Source organism: Bombus bifarius, unplaced genomic scaffold, assembly GCF_011952205.1.
Source record: "Bombus bifarius isolate JDL3187 unplaced genomic scaffold, Bbif_JDL3187 scf7180000007980, whole genome shotgun sequence".
NCBI lineage: Eukaryota > Metazoa > Arthropoda > Insecta > Hymenoptera > Apidae > Bombus > Bombus bifarius.
The window spans coordinates 558,556-573,846 of record NW_022884365.1 but is presented as its reverse complement, the minus strand read 5'-3'; the positions used below and the strand labels follow the sequence as shown (position 1 = coordinate 573,846).

Here is a 15,291-nt window from a genome sequence, read left to right as displayed (position 1 = left end):
TAACTCCGATGCACTGTTTGACGGAATGCAATTCCACGTTCCGCAAAGCCTGGTCTGATGCATTAACCCATTCGAACGTTACTGCCCGATGCAAAAGTTTTTAGCCGATGGAATCCTCTGGATAATTCACATTACTCGAACAGATTATCCCCATTCGCGCTTTCCTTTCTGACTTACCCTTTGAGAACGATGGATGAGGGTTAAAAAAAAAAAAGAAAAAAGGGGTAAAAAAAAATGAACATCATGGTATTCTTCGATTAGTTCGACAGGAGGTGACAAGCTTTCCACTGATTTATTTATTAACTTCTTTTATTATAAAAGTATAACTGCATTAATAGAACAGTATAACGAGCTATAAATTTTATACGCTTCATTTTATCTTCCCATCTTGCCCTTTTTTAACAAACTAACGATACTGCATTCCGCCGTTCGTGATCTTTCTTTCAATTGTACAATTAGAAACATATATCACATGAAGTATATTGTGACTTCGATGTCGACCTTCTCTAGTTAATATCGATAATCACGTTGTTAAATGTATACTAAAGAAGGAACTACCTAAATCGACGAGTAGCGTTAATCCAAGTACTATTTAAGCCATTTCATCAATCATTGATCAATTATATGGTAAATAGTAACCCACAACGATTTGTGACGTTGAGTAAGAACTGAAGTTAAGTTTTTTATTTTTGAGTATTTCGTTCTAATTTTCGCGTCTAATTTAAATTGGATGCTTGCGATCGAACGATACCAGTTAAATATTACAGCAAAATGCATATTGATCCATATTTAGAAAGCGATGGCACTATTCCAATTAATTTAAACTAACTTACAAGTCGATTTTAACAAGTTGCAGTTAAAAATGACCAGATTTTAAATCAAAGAGACAGTCCATCAAAATCGATATTTCGATTATTAAATAGCTTAAGATGCCAGCTTAAAACATTGCAAATGTCTTAAATAATGTACTTCTAAACACGACTCGAATCTATCCTTCTCCCAAGCTCTGAACACATCGCTTTGAATAACTGGAAGACAATCTTAAAATAATCTCATTTCGGAGAGAAGAATAATCTGATTTTCGTGATATCTCTCTTCTTCTTGGGTGTTAGGATATAGGACCAGCAATTTGGCAGAGGAAGCTCCTCGTTGATGTGCTCTTTCCTGATGTTTTCGTCAACGTACCAACAAGCCTTTGAATGCATCGGCCCCTTCTCTGGACACGGCATCCATTTGCCAATCTCGCGAATCTTTTGTTGTATACTGGCTTTCGAAGGCTGACTTTTAGCTCCCTTGTTCTTTTTACTCCAGTAGGCTATGAATTCTTTTACAAGACAGCGTCTGCTATATGTATTCCCGTGTATTAATCGAATAAGATCCGGTATAGCTGCTTCCGGAAATCGTGTCTTTTTTGAACTCGTCAGCGGTTGCTGTTGCGTGGGAGTACTGCACTCGTTCGTTGCCATGGCTTCGTTCATGGTTGGTAGTAGTATCGGTATTCCATATACCCAGGCGTCTCGAGCTGACAAGAAGTCTACGATCCTTGGTGGCACTGCAAGCAGAAGATAATTGTCAGATATTTCTCATTAAGATACAATTGTAGAAATAAAAATTCACGCTTATCTTCTGGTCCGACGTCTAGCAGCTATGTTAGGTATATTTTAAATGTCGAATACTCACCGTTTGGTTGAAATTCATTTTTAGACCCTTTCCAAATACAACCTATTATTTTTGGCTTTAACTTCGCGGTCTTTGCGTTCCTTTCGGACTCGAATTGTTCTCCGAGTAGTTTCAACTTGAATTTTTGTGTTTCAGGAGTCTACGGAAATGAACAAATTATTTACTTTACCCTCGATAGACACGATCGATTATTATTTATTTTAAAACTACTTACCATGTCTTGCTTGTCTTCCTCATCAGCACGAAGCTCTTCATCGGACAAATAGCTGAATTATTAAAAACACGGAGATTTACAAACGGATGAAAATGTATAAATGTTTAAATATCAAGAATGAACTGAACTGACTTACCCATGAGGAACCATGAAATCGTTATCTACATCATACTCGTTGTCCTCCGGATTCTCCTCGTCTTTTTCATCGTCAGAACCGCGCAAAGATTCGCCTGGTTCCTCTTCCTCCCATTCTTCGTCCGAATCAATCTCGTAATTGAACCATTGCTGAAAACAGAAGAATAAATTTCTCAAATAAAATCTGACAGCTGAATGTGACAAGTATAATCGAAATACGTGATTCTAATGTGAAGCGTCGTATGGTAGATAAGAGTCGAAATAAGTGCAAAACACGATGCGTTATGGATTCACAAATAATCTATCGAAATGCGATTAAAGGCTCGAACCATTTTTTTATCGAGAATTTTTTCTGCCACTGATAAAAACGGACGCTGAATACGAAGACAGTTGGACAACGCAGAATGAACGCTAGTAATAGTTACGTATCTTTCAATTTTTGCTTAAACATTACTTGAAACTTCGTCAAAAGCGTTAGCGTGCACGCTAACGCGCAACTTTCGCGATTATTTTTAATCGACCTACGATATATATTCCGATAGAACGATAATCAAATCAATTGGTTGTATAGCTTTTGTCGAATAAATTTTTGGCAAAACCTGTTTTTTCTTTTCTTTCGCCGTTACAAAAGTAACTTGAAGTACTCTCGTATTTCCTTAGGAACTTCGATTTCGATCGTTATTCGGAATTTTTCATTGCGATTCGTGAAAACATTATCGGTTCGTTCTCCACAGACTTTATTTTAGTTACGAACATGGCCACGGGATTTCACTGAAGTGTAAAATATGATTAAGCAGGACGTCGGTATCAATGCGACTTCCTTGACGGGTGATATCGTCGGCGCACGTGCTGTTCTTCTCTTCTCGGCGATTCTCTTAGTCGAGAGACGAGAGATACTCGTCAACGAGTCGGTGCTCTCGAAATGTGGATGTGGATACGTTACCACGAAATCGTCGCCATGCGACAAGAACAATAAATTGAACGAGCAGTCGAAAACTTGGAAACGAATCTCCTCTGTTTACTGGAAACGCGAATTTTGCCAATCGATCGATCTTACGCAGTGCAAAATTATTCCTTGCGTAATAAATTTGTACCCAAGTGAGTGACGAGTGCCATTGGACACCGAAGAAACGAAGCGTTCGAGGATGGGATTTTAAAACCAGTTGCGGATTTTTCGCACAAATGAAGAATCGAAGTAACGATGGAATGATTTTTTGATCAAACGCAAGCAACTTGGTAGCTTGTATCAGTAGCTATTTTTATCGATTTATTTAAAACATTATCTAATTCTAAATTATAAATCTTCATAGTCTCTTATGTAGAGAATTAGAAACTCAAAGGTAAAGATCCAAAGGCGAAGATATTGAAACGTTGCAAAGTTCGAGCTCGAGGAAGAAACAGAGGCAAAGCAATCGCGTTTCTTTGCGTGAGAAGGTCTGGAAAGATAGAAATACGATTTTACGAGCTGTGACTCGTATCGATCGATCGAACTGGACGACGAAAAGAACCCATCTACCCAACCAAACATCCTGGCGATCGTGCATCCGACCGAAAAGTCAATAAATCGTTGGTTTTCTTGTTGTTTGCGGCGCGAGGCGCGGGCTCGATCGATAAATCAACGTCGATTTGATCCCCGCGCGAGCATCAATTACAGGACCTTCCCTTTGACATTAATTTATTAGCGGCGGGAAACGTAATATCGCGAATGATCGGCGACCTAACCATCGTTCGAGGCGTGACGCGGAAAACCGGCGAACAAGAGGAACAAAGAGGAAAAGGGCGACCACCAGTTGAGCAGCTTTCGGCAGCGTAGCAAAGGTGAGTGCCGATTTCTTCGACCGTTAGAAGCGTTTTTCGATGCCAAGGATCCAACAAATTATTGTATTAACTCTCCACTAACATCATAATTTCAATTGAATTTCAATTTATTTTAATATATTTAATATAACATCGATAAATCTAGTTCTATAATCTATCTACGGATTAACAATACTAATCGACATACTGAGGATCATAGCAGTGTAAATGAAAGCTTTCTACTTTCCTATTGTTCTTTCCTATTGTTTGCAACATAACGAAGAGGGTGTAACACACGAAAGGATGGTGAACGTGGTCGATGTTAGCGTTGACAGAACATTTGATACGGTTTCATGCATGCCACCAGCACGGTACCTCGACTCTTTTCCAGCGATCGTATTCGGTATCGTCAAGTGCCATTTAAGCAGCGATAAAACGTATCTCGAAAAATTATGTCCGGTTACCTCTGCACTGTCGGTCTTCACACTTTCACGAGATCGTTCGACACCGAGCGACTGGTGTTGAGAAATTTCACAAAGATTTTCCCTTATCGAACAACCATATATAGGAAACAATTCTCTTTCTATACTTTATTTCCTATAGAAGAAATCTATTGGGAAAGTTAAATTTAATCATCGCTCTTCCTACGCAATTTTTTTGTATATATTAAAAAAAAAAAAAAAAATAGTGATAAAATCAGAAATAACGAAGAACATCTACACTCTGGCTAAGAATCTTAGGATAGACGTTTTTACTTTAAAGCTTCTGTGTATTTAATGTAAATTATGAACTCGAAATCATGTTCAGTTTATAATAGAAATCCTAATAGATTAGATACCTTTTTTTAATAATTACTTAACTATTCTCAGTTTTGCAATAAATGTAATAATCGTTGCAAAGCTTTCGAGCAACGACGTAAGTACCTCGCTTGTAAGTGGAAGTCGTGCATTTAGCGGAATTTTAATTCATCGATTCAACGAATGGAGGAAAGAATTTGAAGAAATGATAATGCGTTTAATCGGTTTCCGCCTGGAAAATCGTAGGCATCGTCTGGAAAGACGCGTCGGAGGAAATGCAGTTATCGGTGGAACGCGACCCGTAACTTTAGAGCGATGCCTGGCGAAAGCGGTGGTAGATTATTTACGGCGTGTTGTCACCCATCGGGCCATCTGTAATGGCTGTTTTATGCCCCATTAAGATTATAGCCGGTGCTTCTTGACGTTGCACACCGGAGATTAAATCCCTGCATGTCGAATTGATTTATTATCCGAATATTCGGCTGAGATACGCGGCCTTTGCTGGCTCCGCCCTTCTTCATTGCCGCAACATCGATCGCATCTCCACGATGTTTAAGTTTCTTTAATTGTTTGTTCGTATCTCATCTTATAAACGTTCATATTGTATCTCATCTTCGAAACTAGATCATGGACGCCTTAACAAATTAAACAAGCTACTTTTTCCCCACATAGGCAATACGTACATAGTAGTAACGTATGTGGCTCTTATCAACATAATTATCGCAATTAAACGGAGATACCCCTGAGTTTTATTCGCTTGAAAACAAAACAGTGAACTTTATCCCAATCGCGTTTTGAAGACGTGCCAAGTGACACCGTGATAGCGGAATCGACGAGATTAGCGAAATAAGCTCCTAGAAATACAATCGCTGTTAATTTAACCGAGATACCAAACGTTAATTAAAGATCGCGAAACTTTTACACGAACTTGCGTGTAAAACTCGCGTGTAAAATTATGCGATATAGAAATAGAACTGGTTCGGAAAGCGATTCGTTGGTGTAACGAAAAGTTAGTTGAAACAAGACATTCAGCCACGATCTGCTGGCAAAATGTTGGCAGAAAAAAAAAGAAGTGATCGAGCCTGAAGCGAGAACGATGAAGATATCGACAAGCGAAATGAATCTCGAAGCTTTTTATCGGTTGCAAACGGTGACGCAACCAGCAGCGCAATTAATAAATCTCTCTAGAGGGTAGATAGAGAGAGGGGATCGTCGTTGCGGCGCAAAGTTGTATAGAGTTTTTGATATTTCAATTAAACCGTCGACAATCAGTCGCAACGCGACGACGTTTCTCGAGAGTGCGTCAGTTAGATAAACGGCCGTACGATATCTCTCTTTTATTCGGAAAACTCATAGGCAACGTTAACAAAGCCACGTAATCGATTAATTCTCTACGGATTAAATTAGCGTAAAACGATAAAAAAGTACAAGTATCGTTAAACCACATACCAATCGGTGTCTAACAGATAAAATAAAAATGTAATTACGATGCGTCAGGAGAATCAGTGCTTGGCGGATAAAATTACTGCACTGTGTTACGATCTTCGTTTCTTTCGATCTTCGATTGATTCGTTAGAATATTTTGTGGCAAGTACGACGTCGATATCTACGAAGCTAGGACGAACGATAAAAATTTATTGCTCGTTTTGTGATATGTATTATCTAGGAAGAAGGACACGTTAATTTATAATTAATAGAGAGAAGATATGTCAACTGTAAAAATAGAGATGCGGGGTGGTATTGATGTTCTGCCGAGATACGCTAGCGGATGTCGTCTTAAGATACGGAGGAAAAAAAGAGATAATAGAAAAACAAACGGAGCGATCAAGGTCAGATTGTTAAGTAAAACAATGAATATTTATGTTTAACGCGTGTAACTGCTAAAAAAATTAGAATAGATACTTTCTCCACTGAATCGTTTTAGAAGATATGTGTAACCATTTCAAATACTGTCATTTCGCGTTGCTTTTTCGGGCAGTCGCAGATAAGAAATTTCTGACGTGGACGTAGGTTTCCCTGGACGTATTCCAAAAGCATAACGAGCATTTACGTAAAGATATAATCCCCTCTCGGTTCGAAAGAAATCGATACATCGATATCGACGAGCGATGGTCTGTTTTCTATAACGATATCTATAGAGTGAAACAAAAATAGAGTTCAAAGCTCTAGGGTAAACGGTACTTGCCAAATGACGAAAAAGATCCTAACAAACGTGGGTCAAAAAATTGATAGTTTGAAAATAATAAACAGTTTTTCGCTCAACATGAAAGGAAGTAACTTTCTCGTCTCAGATCGAAACAGCGGATCATCTTATCGTTTCTCTTTTTCCTGCCTGCAAAAGGTCTCCTACGTGTCCTCCCTCTATTTCCACGCTTGACATCTGCATAGTCTTTCAAAGATTGCCAGACTTAACTATTTCACTCGGCACTTTGTATTAAACGGATATTCCATTATTTCGTATACGGTACGATAGCTGCTAAAGCGAGAAAATTACTCGTTTTCAGTTATTAAACAAAACATTGTTTATAACTTTGAAACTATCAATATTTCGATGCATATTTATTAGGATACCTATTATCCACTCTAGAAATTATGAACTCACTTTTTGGTTCACCCTGTATAAGCGGCGTGCCATATTACGCTCGCAAAGAACATTATCCAACCGATATTCCTCCGATATTCCCCAACTTTTATGTAATTCTATACTCAGGTAAACAAGGAAAAAAATAATGATTTGCGCATTTGAAAAATGCTTTGTCGTTATAATTACCAAAGCAAATTCAAATCTATTCCAGTGACCCAATTATGCAAACTAAAGTGCATATAAAAAATACATCGTACAGAAATTTCAGTGATTACGACGATTCTTATTTATACCATCTAAAAAATAAAAAAGAGAGGAAGATAAAAAGGAAAACCAAGAAACAAAACAGTGAAGATTATTGCAAGAGTTTAAGCTCGAAAGCACAAGGTCGAGACGTTGCACTTCTTCTCTTCACTGCAACGTGTTCTTGACATTTTAATTGAATGCAAAATATATTCCTTGTATCTAAGGTCAACTTCCTCCGACACGGATAACCGTATTACGAACGCGATCTAACTGTTACTGCCACTGACTTCGAACCATATTATCGGTTGCTGCTCCTTTTTGTCACTCTAGGTCAAAGCCATTGCAATTATAATATCGTTGCCCCATTGATACATTCTTTGGAAATGTACTATGTTACATCCAATTATTTCGATTAAAATATCCCGATCTTGAATAAACTAGAAGCTAATAACGAACTTTTTGTCTACTTCATGGTACATGCAGGATTTAATGAAAAAAAAAAAAGCTAAACTTTTTGTTCCTTCGCTTGGACGTTCTTCAAGGGATCATGGTAGTCCCAAGACAGTTATAAAACTGTTCCTAGATAACTGTTTTATTACTATGATCACAGACGAGCAAAAAATCTGCGCGACTAGTGAATATCTGCCAAAAATCAAGGTCTTCGATACATTTGCAAAAATGATCTGTGTAGAATCAGATTCGTCGAGAAAAATATGTGATCTTACGACGCGAAATGGTAAATGAGAACTGCGTTTGATGAAAAATGTATTAATGTAACACAAAGTTACGGTAATTTTTAACAAATGATTCGGTGCCACGCCTCAGCAAGTGAACCCAACATTCAAACAATTCCCGATTTTTCGGCTCGTCTCTTCGACTCGACTCGACTCGATTTTACGACTCTGCGACTTTATTCGCTTGATCTATCACTTGATTCTATTCTGACTGATATACCGGCACAATGGTTAAGCGTTTAAACTCTCTCGTCATAAGTTAACCGGCTTTTACCGATTCGCCACTTGTTACGTTTTTCTTTTTTCTTCGAGCTTCCTTTTGTCGTCAACTCAACGATTTTCGCCGTCGACGTGTCGTTATCCGAACTGACAGATGCACGCACACGCTCTACATCTGGCTAACTACTTCTCGATAATATAATCTATTCGATATCAATCAATTATTCAATTTTTCGAAATGCTTCGTACAACGTATTTATAAAAGGCTTCTACAATTGCTGGAATATCTTTGTCAACTACCGTATGTCAGTCGTGTGCCATTCAAACCGTCGACCACGTCGCAAAATTTCTCCTACGAACGGTACAATTAAAAAGAAATCGCCATCCGCCAACGTCATCGTCACTTGCAGACTTCTAGGGCCATCGACGGGCCACGTGCTCCTCGACGTGATTCGTTGAACAACGATTAGCGATTTCGCGAAGAGAACACCAACGGTCCTGCCGAATAGGCCCAGGGCCACACGGACACGTCGCTCATGGCCGATTATCGGGGGTGACTGGCGTCGTAAATAAGCGCGAGCCGTGACGAGCCAATTAGCCAGGAAGCCGTTTCGCTGGCGCGTCTGCCGGTGTTCTGGGACTGACTTCTCCCCTGGGAGAAGCACGGCGACGGGACCGGGTGGCACAGCCTCGATTATCTCGGCCCGTGTGGCGACAAGCCACACCACGAGCACCGCGTCTTCTCTCGGAATCGAGATCGACTTGCTGTCGCAGTCTCCACGCGTTCTACGGCCGCGAAGCGTTCGAAAGGGTGGGTCGCGCGACCTCGACAGTTCCACGCGAACACCAAGTCTCCCAGGACGCGTTCCTTAAGTTCTCCAGAAGGGACAAATCGAGATAGAAGATTGTACGATCGTTTGATATTTCGTTGTTCTTTCGTTAATTTCTTGATTCGTTCTATAGTGCGATATAACAGCTAGAATTAGAAGATTCGGAAGGGTGGTTTAATAGAAAATTCACGATACATTGATATTTCAGTTGAAATTATATCGCGTTAGAAAGGAAACGTTAAGTATTCTATTATTGCAGAAAATTTCGAGACTTAGTTTCGTTCACCGAGGATGACAGTGGTTTAACGCTTGCAAAATTCAGAGGGATATTTAGAAGCTTCGAAAGAAGGGTTTGGAAGGACGATCGAAAGCGTGCGCCGATTTGTTGGTGGCGCGCGGAATCGGCAACTTTGTAACAGTGGCAATCGGAAGTGATAATGCGCGTAGGAAATCAAGACAGTGATTAATAGTGAGTAATTACATATGAAACGCAAATAAAGAAGACAAACAGAGAAGAGTAAAACGTCACGGACTGCGTAGTTTTATGAGACATTGGTTTTAACTAGACAGAGCATCGATTAGCCGACAAGATGATAGAAGAGGCTGCGATGTTCGACGTAAGTAGAAGCTGACAACCGACTAATCGCGTACCTTCGGATAGTAAAAGATGTACAACAGAACTGCAAACGCAGATAGCTATCATTAACAATTCTAATCGTCAAGCCGATTAACATCTTATTAATTACTTAAATGGAGAATAAAGATGAAATAGTTGGGAAAGAGGCAAGAATCAACAACGATGGTGACCATCGCAGTTGTCGTGTTGTTTCCCTCTTTCTTTCGGTGCCTGATAACTCAAAATAGAATTGAATGTTAATCAACAGATATAGAGCGTTCGCGCCGCTTGACTTATTGCCGGTATCACCAAGAAACCAGCCCGATTAATCTGAAACAAGCAACTCTCGCAACAATAAACAGTCCCGTTACGTTACTCGTGAATCGATCATCTTTTTGTTTTTGTTTCTAGCTGTCATCGTTGCAACGATCCTCTTCGATCTTCCATATGACCAATTCTCTTGTTTTTCTTTCTTATTTTATCTTATTTCTTTGTTTTCGTCACAGATGACGGACGAGTTGTTGTTCTCCGCGTTGGGCCTGACCATGGACACAGGTGTCGAGAAGCAACTGTTCTCCACGAATTCCACGAGTTTCGCATGCGACTACGAGGCATCCTCTTGCAGAACGACGCCACGCAGCGATGACTCGGAGACCGTCGATCAATCGAATAATATAGGGAACACGATCGAGTGTTACACGGATCTGACTTGTCCGGCGAAGACATCTTGGAACGAGTGGTCTGATAACAATTCAACGCCACTGTCAGGTAGCTAGTGACAAGGAGATAGATGCTCTTTTAGCGTTCATAGGATAGGTTGAACGATGATTGACAAACGCTGTTTCTGTCAGGTACAGGATGTCTAAGCGAACTAAGCGAACTGAGTGAGTTAGACTCGGAGTTGGAATGGTGTTTAGACAGAAGCTGGAACTCGGGTCTTCCAGACAGGACACCGTTGTGCACAGCAGGCTGCGAGGGTTTTCTACACCTTCCTCTGCCCAACCCACAGCAAACGTTTCAACGAGAGGAACCATTATGGGTGCTTGGGATCGATTTGAGAGCCCTCGATGATACCTTGGAAACCAGCGGTATAGGTAAGCTTCGAACACCTTCCAGAATTATCGTACTAGAGAAAGCTGTCGGATTGAAATCGTGTCTGTCTTCTGACCGAGTTGTCCTAAAATTTCGAGAGCAAATTTATGAAATAATTCATCGTAGCTTTTTTAATGTACCTTAAAAAATGAAGAAATTGTTTCAATTCGGAATCATTCAGCAAAAATCGTTTCTATTGATTTAAGATTATAACAATAATCAAGTAGAAGAAAATATTTCGTCAGCAGCTGCCGCGGCACTAGCAACGCACGACTACACTAATCGCAGTTTGGCGAACGCGGCTGAGGATCGATGCTTTCCTTGCACTTATCAAGGATGCGTCAAGGTACGCTATATCTGGTCAATGTCCCAATAAGACATTCGAAGACTATATTTATCAATTTTTAAATATTAGAATTGAGAAAATAAAAATCTAACAACTATTTTTCCAGGTCTATGCAAAGGCGTCCCACTTGAAAGCTCACCTACGTCGGCACACAGGCGAGAAACCATTTGCCTGCACGTGGTCCGGTTGCGGATGGCGTTTCAGCCGATCCGATGAACTAGCCAGGCATAGACGATCGCACTCAGGCGTAAAGCCTTATCCATGCGAAATGTGCTCGAAGAGGTTCGCGCGCAGCGACCACTTAGCCAAACATCGTAAAGTGCACAGAAAGAACGCTTACCCATTGTTTCATGGAGGAAGAGGGCTACGCGGAGAAAAGATGAATTCCATTCTACCAGCGGAGATTTAGTCAATTTATCTTATATAATATAACTGACGATGATGGTATTGAGCGTCGGAAGAATTTTCTTTCGGATTTCTCGAATCTGCAGCTTCGTTGCTTCCTTGCGATGATATTTAATCGGGAAATCGGGAAGAAAGTGTTTAGTTCTCGATGCGTGCAAATTGTGGAAAATGATTTCCGTGTTGAAGTTTTAGAGAGAAAATATAATTCAAACTGAATTAAGTGACAAAATTTATAATGCGACAATAAATTGTTGAAAATACGATAAATTGTTTGTTGATTATTTAATACGATTTAAGCGAGTAATTGTAAAATACAACATTAGTTAGAACCAAACTGTGAAAACCTCAAGTTCTTGATAAAGACTATTGCTAGATATACCAAAAATACGCCTAATCATCGTCGCAAATGTGCCTCAGTATCATATATATATCATCAAAAGTGAGAGCTTTTATGCAATAAATGGAATTTCAGACTTACCGTATCCTTGGAGAAGGGCTTTCGAGGATTGATAATTTTGCTGCGTTTCCTCCACGTACCCCAGTAAGGTGGACGTTGATTTTCAGAAAATTGTAGCAATTTAGGGCGTCGCATCTCTACAATAACATTTTGATTCACAATGTTCGAGCTGCCATCGTTTTCTTCATCTACGAGGAAACGACATGTGATTAACTATGATGTACAATTATATGAATGATCGATAAGAAAGAATAATGTTTACCTAATAAAATTACATCATCTTTCGTTTCGAGCGGCCAAGTTTTCGACGATTTGCGTGGAATTGTTCTTTTACCCTTAATCTCACTAAGATACAAATCTGCCATTTGTGTGCTTCCTTCATTGCACATTTTGTCCAATAACAATTTCTCTTGTTCGGTTAAGAATCTTCTACAGACTTTAGCTATCTTCATATCTCCCTTTACCTCAAAAGGCATGAAATTCTTCACTTCATTCGTGCTTTCGTCTTCGACTGATTTTTCTTGTTTCTTAGCAACGAAAAAACTGGTGAAAGTCGTGGCTGCTTTCTGTTTCTTGCGCTCTGCTTCCAACCTTTCTTCCTCTTTTCTTTTTTTTTCCTCCTCCTTAGCTTCTTCCCTTCTTCGACGTTCCTCCTCCTTTGCCTGTCTTCCTTTCTGTCTTTGTCTGTAAATACATATTACTGAAAACTAACAACTATATATTTTTACAAAGTTATGAATGTTACAATAGTAAATATCCGTACTCGATCTCCATTTGTTTCCTTTGTTCTTTCCTTTTCTTTTCCATTAATTTTTGTTCTCTTTCAACTCTCCCCCTTTCCTCTTTTTGTTTTCGTTTCTCTTCCTTTTCTTTTTTCCGATTTTGTCGTTCCTCCTCCAATTTCTTTTCCTTCTCCTAATAAATAAATGAAATGATAAAATTAACTGATAATTAAATTAACAAAATAAAATATCTGCGCTATAAGTGTCCCAATTTACCATTTTCAATCGTTTCTTCTCTTCTTTTCTTCTAGCATTTAATAATCTCTTTTCTTCTTGTTTAGGCGTTAATTTCTTCAGCTTTGTTTTGTCTATTTTGGGAGTTTTGATAGTTTGCGATGTACTAGGTGTATCTGTCATCGTATTTGCAGATGACTTGGTTTCTTCGTCTTTCTCTTCGGTATCAGAGGATAAAACTGCAAGATCGGAATCAGACTGACACAAAGAATTATTGGCAACTGAAAGTAAGCCTTCTACTTTATTGCTTAGATTATTGGTTGTCCCTGGTGTATTTATATTGGTTTTAGTTGCTTTGTTAGAACTCTCCTCAACTTCTTCTATCGAATCATTGTTCTTCTCTTGGAAAGAAATTTCAGATTCTTCTTTTGAGGCATCTTTTTGTTTATCAGTCTTTTGAAGGAACTTTGTTAAAGGACTTGACTTTAATTTCTCCTGTTTCTCTAATTTTTTCTGGCCAGTTACAATTTGTTTTGAAGTTCTGGTTTTACTGCTAGCTTTTTCTTTACTAAATGCATTTTCTTTTGCATTTTCAGTTTCTGTGGGTGGATCCTCTACTATTTTTATAATATCGATATCTTTGTTTTCTGTATCGACACTCGTGCTATTCGGTTCACTATTTACACTATCCTTACTTAAATTATTCTTCAAAATTTTCATTGCTTTCGGACTTTTACATTCCATAAAAGGTGATGCTAATTTCCTCTTTCTACTGTGCACAACATTTGGTGACTGTACTGGACTTCGCATTTGGAATGGTAATTGTGCTACATTGAAATTTCAAATTACATATTTTACATGCATAAATTTCCCATTTTGTTACATTATAGTTTTATAATAACTATAATGACAATACTGTAATTATTAAAAATTAAATACCTTGTTTCATTTTCTTTCTTTTGACAGAAGTTACTTCCAAAGAGCAATCATCTTGTTCATTGCTATCCATTGTTTTCATCTCAGAAGTCCTTATGAGAAAGAAACACGAGATTAAAATAAATCTCGATTGAATACTTAATTGAAAATAAAAAATAAACGAATAAAAAAGTATATCGTGACATTATCTTACTTAAATATATCTAAATATCAAAGTCTTTTTTACAACATTACATCAACTGACAAGGTTGACGACGAAGCTGTCAATGATACATTGTTATAACCTAACAATAATTTATCAGATAAATGTAGGTAATACGAGAAATAGAAAAACATGAATTAAATATGTATGAATTCCAAAATAAAAATAATATATATATACACTAAAATTAAACTATTAAAAGAACTATTTTCACAAATACAGTATGTTGATAAAACATTACTGCCGAATTACAATTGTAACAAAATCGGCGGGAAAATAGAGCATAGAAAAGGACAAATTTCAGATGATGAGATTTTCCATGAACTTTAATTTTACTAGATGAGCGACTTTCAATGAATATTAGAACTCGTTTAACAAAGAACTTGATCAATCAGTGGTTGGTTAGAATTTAACCAATAAAAACTTCATATTTCATTTATTATTAAATTTATAAATTGGAAATACAGATTGTGTATTTATACCATAAATTAATTATTTATAGATGAGTTTCTTGTTTTATTTATAAAATTGTCCGACTTTCATGAGTGTTATATATATTTAGTGATTATTTAAGAATACACTTTGCGGATGTTAATATTCATACAGCTGAACTATCATGCTCGATAGAGAGCGCGAAAGATTAAAGATAACAATTGGAATGCAAATATAACTTTAATTGTACAGCAACTTGCTCTAAATGTTAATTATTTAAAATTTTTAAAAACAGATTCGAGAAACTATCCTTTTTTTTAGGTTTTGTCCTAATCCTTCTCTCATATTCCAAAGTCATCCTCTTAAACATTTATGATTCAATTGTCAGTTAGATTCTATTTCATCGACCGCATATTCTTTCTGATTTCACTGCAGCTTCGAATCGTCGAACTTGCTTTATAGTAAAGCCAAATTTAGGCAGTAGAAATCACAAAGAATAATCGTATTTATTGTTAATTAACTATATGTACAGACGATTTCAAAATTCGTTCCTACTTTATATATCGATATCGGTAAACGTAAAGTCAAGTTCATGCGATACTGTAAAGAAAGA

At 38.0% G+C, this 15,291-nt stretch overlaps 2 protein-coding genes across 5 annotated transcripts; one reads left to right on the top strand and one right to left on the bottom strand.

Moving 5' to 3' along the window:
• Positions 1-252: 252 nt before the first annotated feature.
• Positions 253-14,524, bottom strand: LOC117204790 (chromatin assembly factor 1 subunit A-B). 2 transcript variants are annotated; one of them, XM_033442522.1, is made up of 10 exons: positions 14,233-14,524; positions 14,048-14,136; positions 13,151-13,935; positions 12,916-13,067; positions 12,415-12,836; positions 12,174-12,340; positions 2,031-2,179; positions 1,895-1,946; positions 1,681-1,819; positions 253-1,552 (listed from the first exon to the last, which is right to left on the bottom strand). In XM_033442522.1, exons 2-10 carry the CDS (start codon positions 14,124-14,126, stop codon positions 1,053-1,055), a joined length of 2,445 nt encoding a protein of 814 aa, XP_033298413.1. In that variant the 5' UTR covers positions 14,127-14,136; positions 14,233-14,524; the 3' UTR covers positions 253-1,052. The 2 variants fall into 2 exon arrangements, with proteins under 2 accessions (XP_033298413.1, XP_033298414.1); XM_033442523.1 differs by having other exon boundaries at positions 14,238-14,524.
• On the top strand, positions 3,207-12,463 carry LOC117204792 (Wilms tumor protein homolog). 3 transcript variants are annotated; one of them, XM_033442528.1, is made up of 5 exons: positions 3,207-3,847; positions 10,359-10,620; positions 10,704-10,946; positions 11,151-11,290; positions 11,397-12,463. In XM_033442528.1, the coding sequence occupies exons 2-5, from the start codon at positions 10,359-10,361 to the stop codon at positions 11,697-11,699; spliced, it is 948 nt and encodes a 315-aa protein (XP_033298419.1). In that variant the 5' UTR covers positions 3,207-3,847; the 3' UTR covers positions 11,700-12,463. The 3 variants fall into 3 exon arrangements, with proteins under 3 accessions (XP_033298419.1, XP_033298417.1, XP_033298418.1); XM_033442526.1 differs by lacking the exon at positions 3,207-3,847 and adding an exon at positions 6,261-6,452; XM_033442527.1 differs by lacking the exon at positions 3,207-3,847 and adding an exon at positions 9,453-9,853.
• Positions 14,525-15,291: the final 767 nt, after the last annotated feature.

What these genes read in the sequence shown, in the direction of transcription:
- LOC117204790 (XM_033442522.1), bottom strand. Translation starts at nt 14,126, where the DNA reads ATGAAAACAATGGATAGCAATGAACAAGATGATTGCTCTTTGGAAGTA. An exon ending in GATTTCATGGTTCCTCATGG is followed by an intron (nt 1,947 to 2,030) that starts GTAAGTCAGTTC and finishes TTAATAATTCAG; the next exon opens with CTATTTGTCCGATGAAGAGC. An exon ending in AAATGAATTTCAACCAAACG is followed by an intron (nt 1,553 to 1,680) that starts GTGAGTATTCGA and finishes TTCTGCTTGCAG; the next exon opens with TGCCACCAAGGATCGTAGAC.
- LOC117204792 (XM_033442526.1), top strand. Translation starts at nt 6,330, where the DNA reads ATGTCAACTGTAAAAATAGAGATGCGGGGTGGTATTGATGTTCTGCCG. An exon ending in CAATTCAACGCCACTGTCAG is followed by an intron (nt 10,621 to 10,703) that starts GTAGCTAGTGAC and finishes TGTTTCTGTCAG; the next exon opens with GTACAGGATGTCTAAGCGAA. An exon ending in CTTATCAAGGATGCGTCAAG is followed by an intron (nt 11,291 to 11,396) that starts GTACGCTATATC and finishes CTATTTTTCCAG; the next exon opens with GTCTATGCAAAGGCGTCCCA.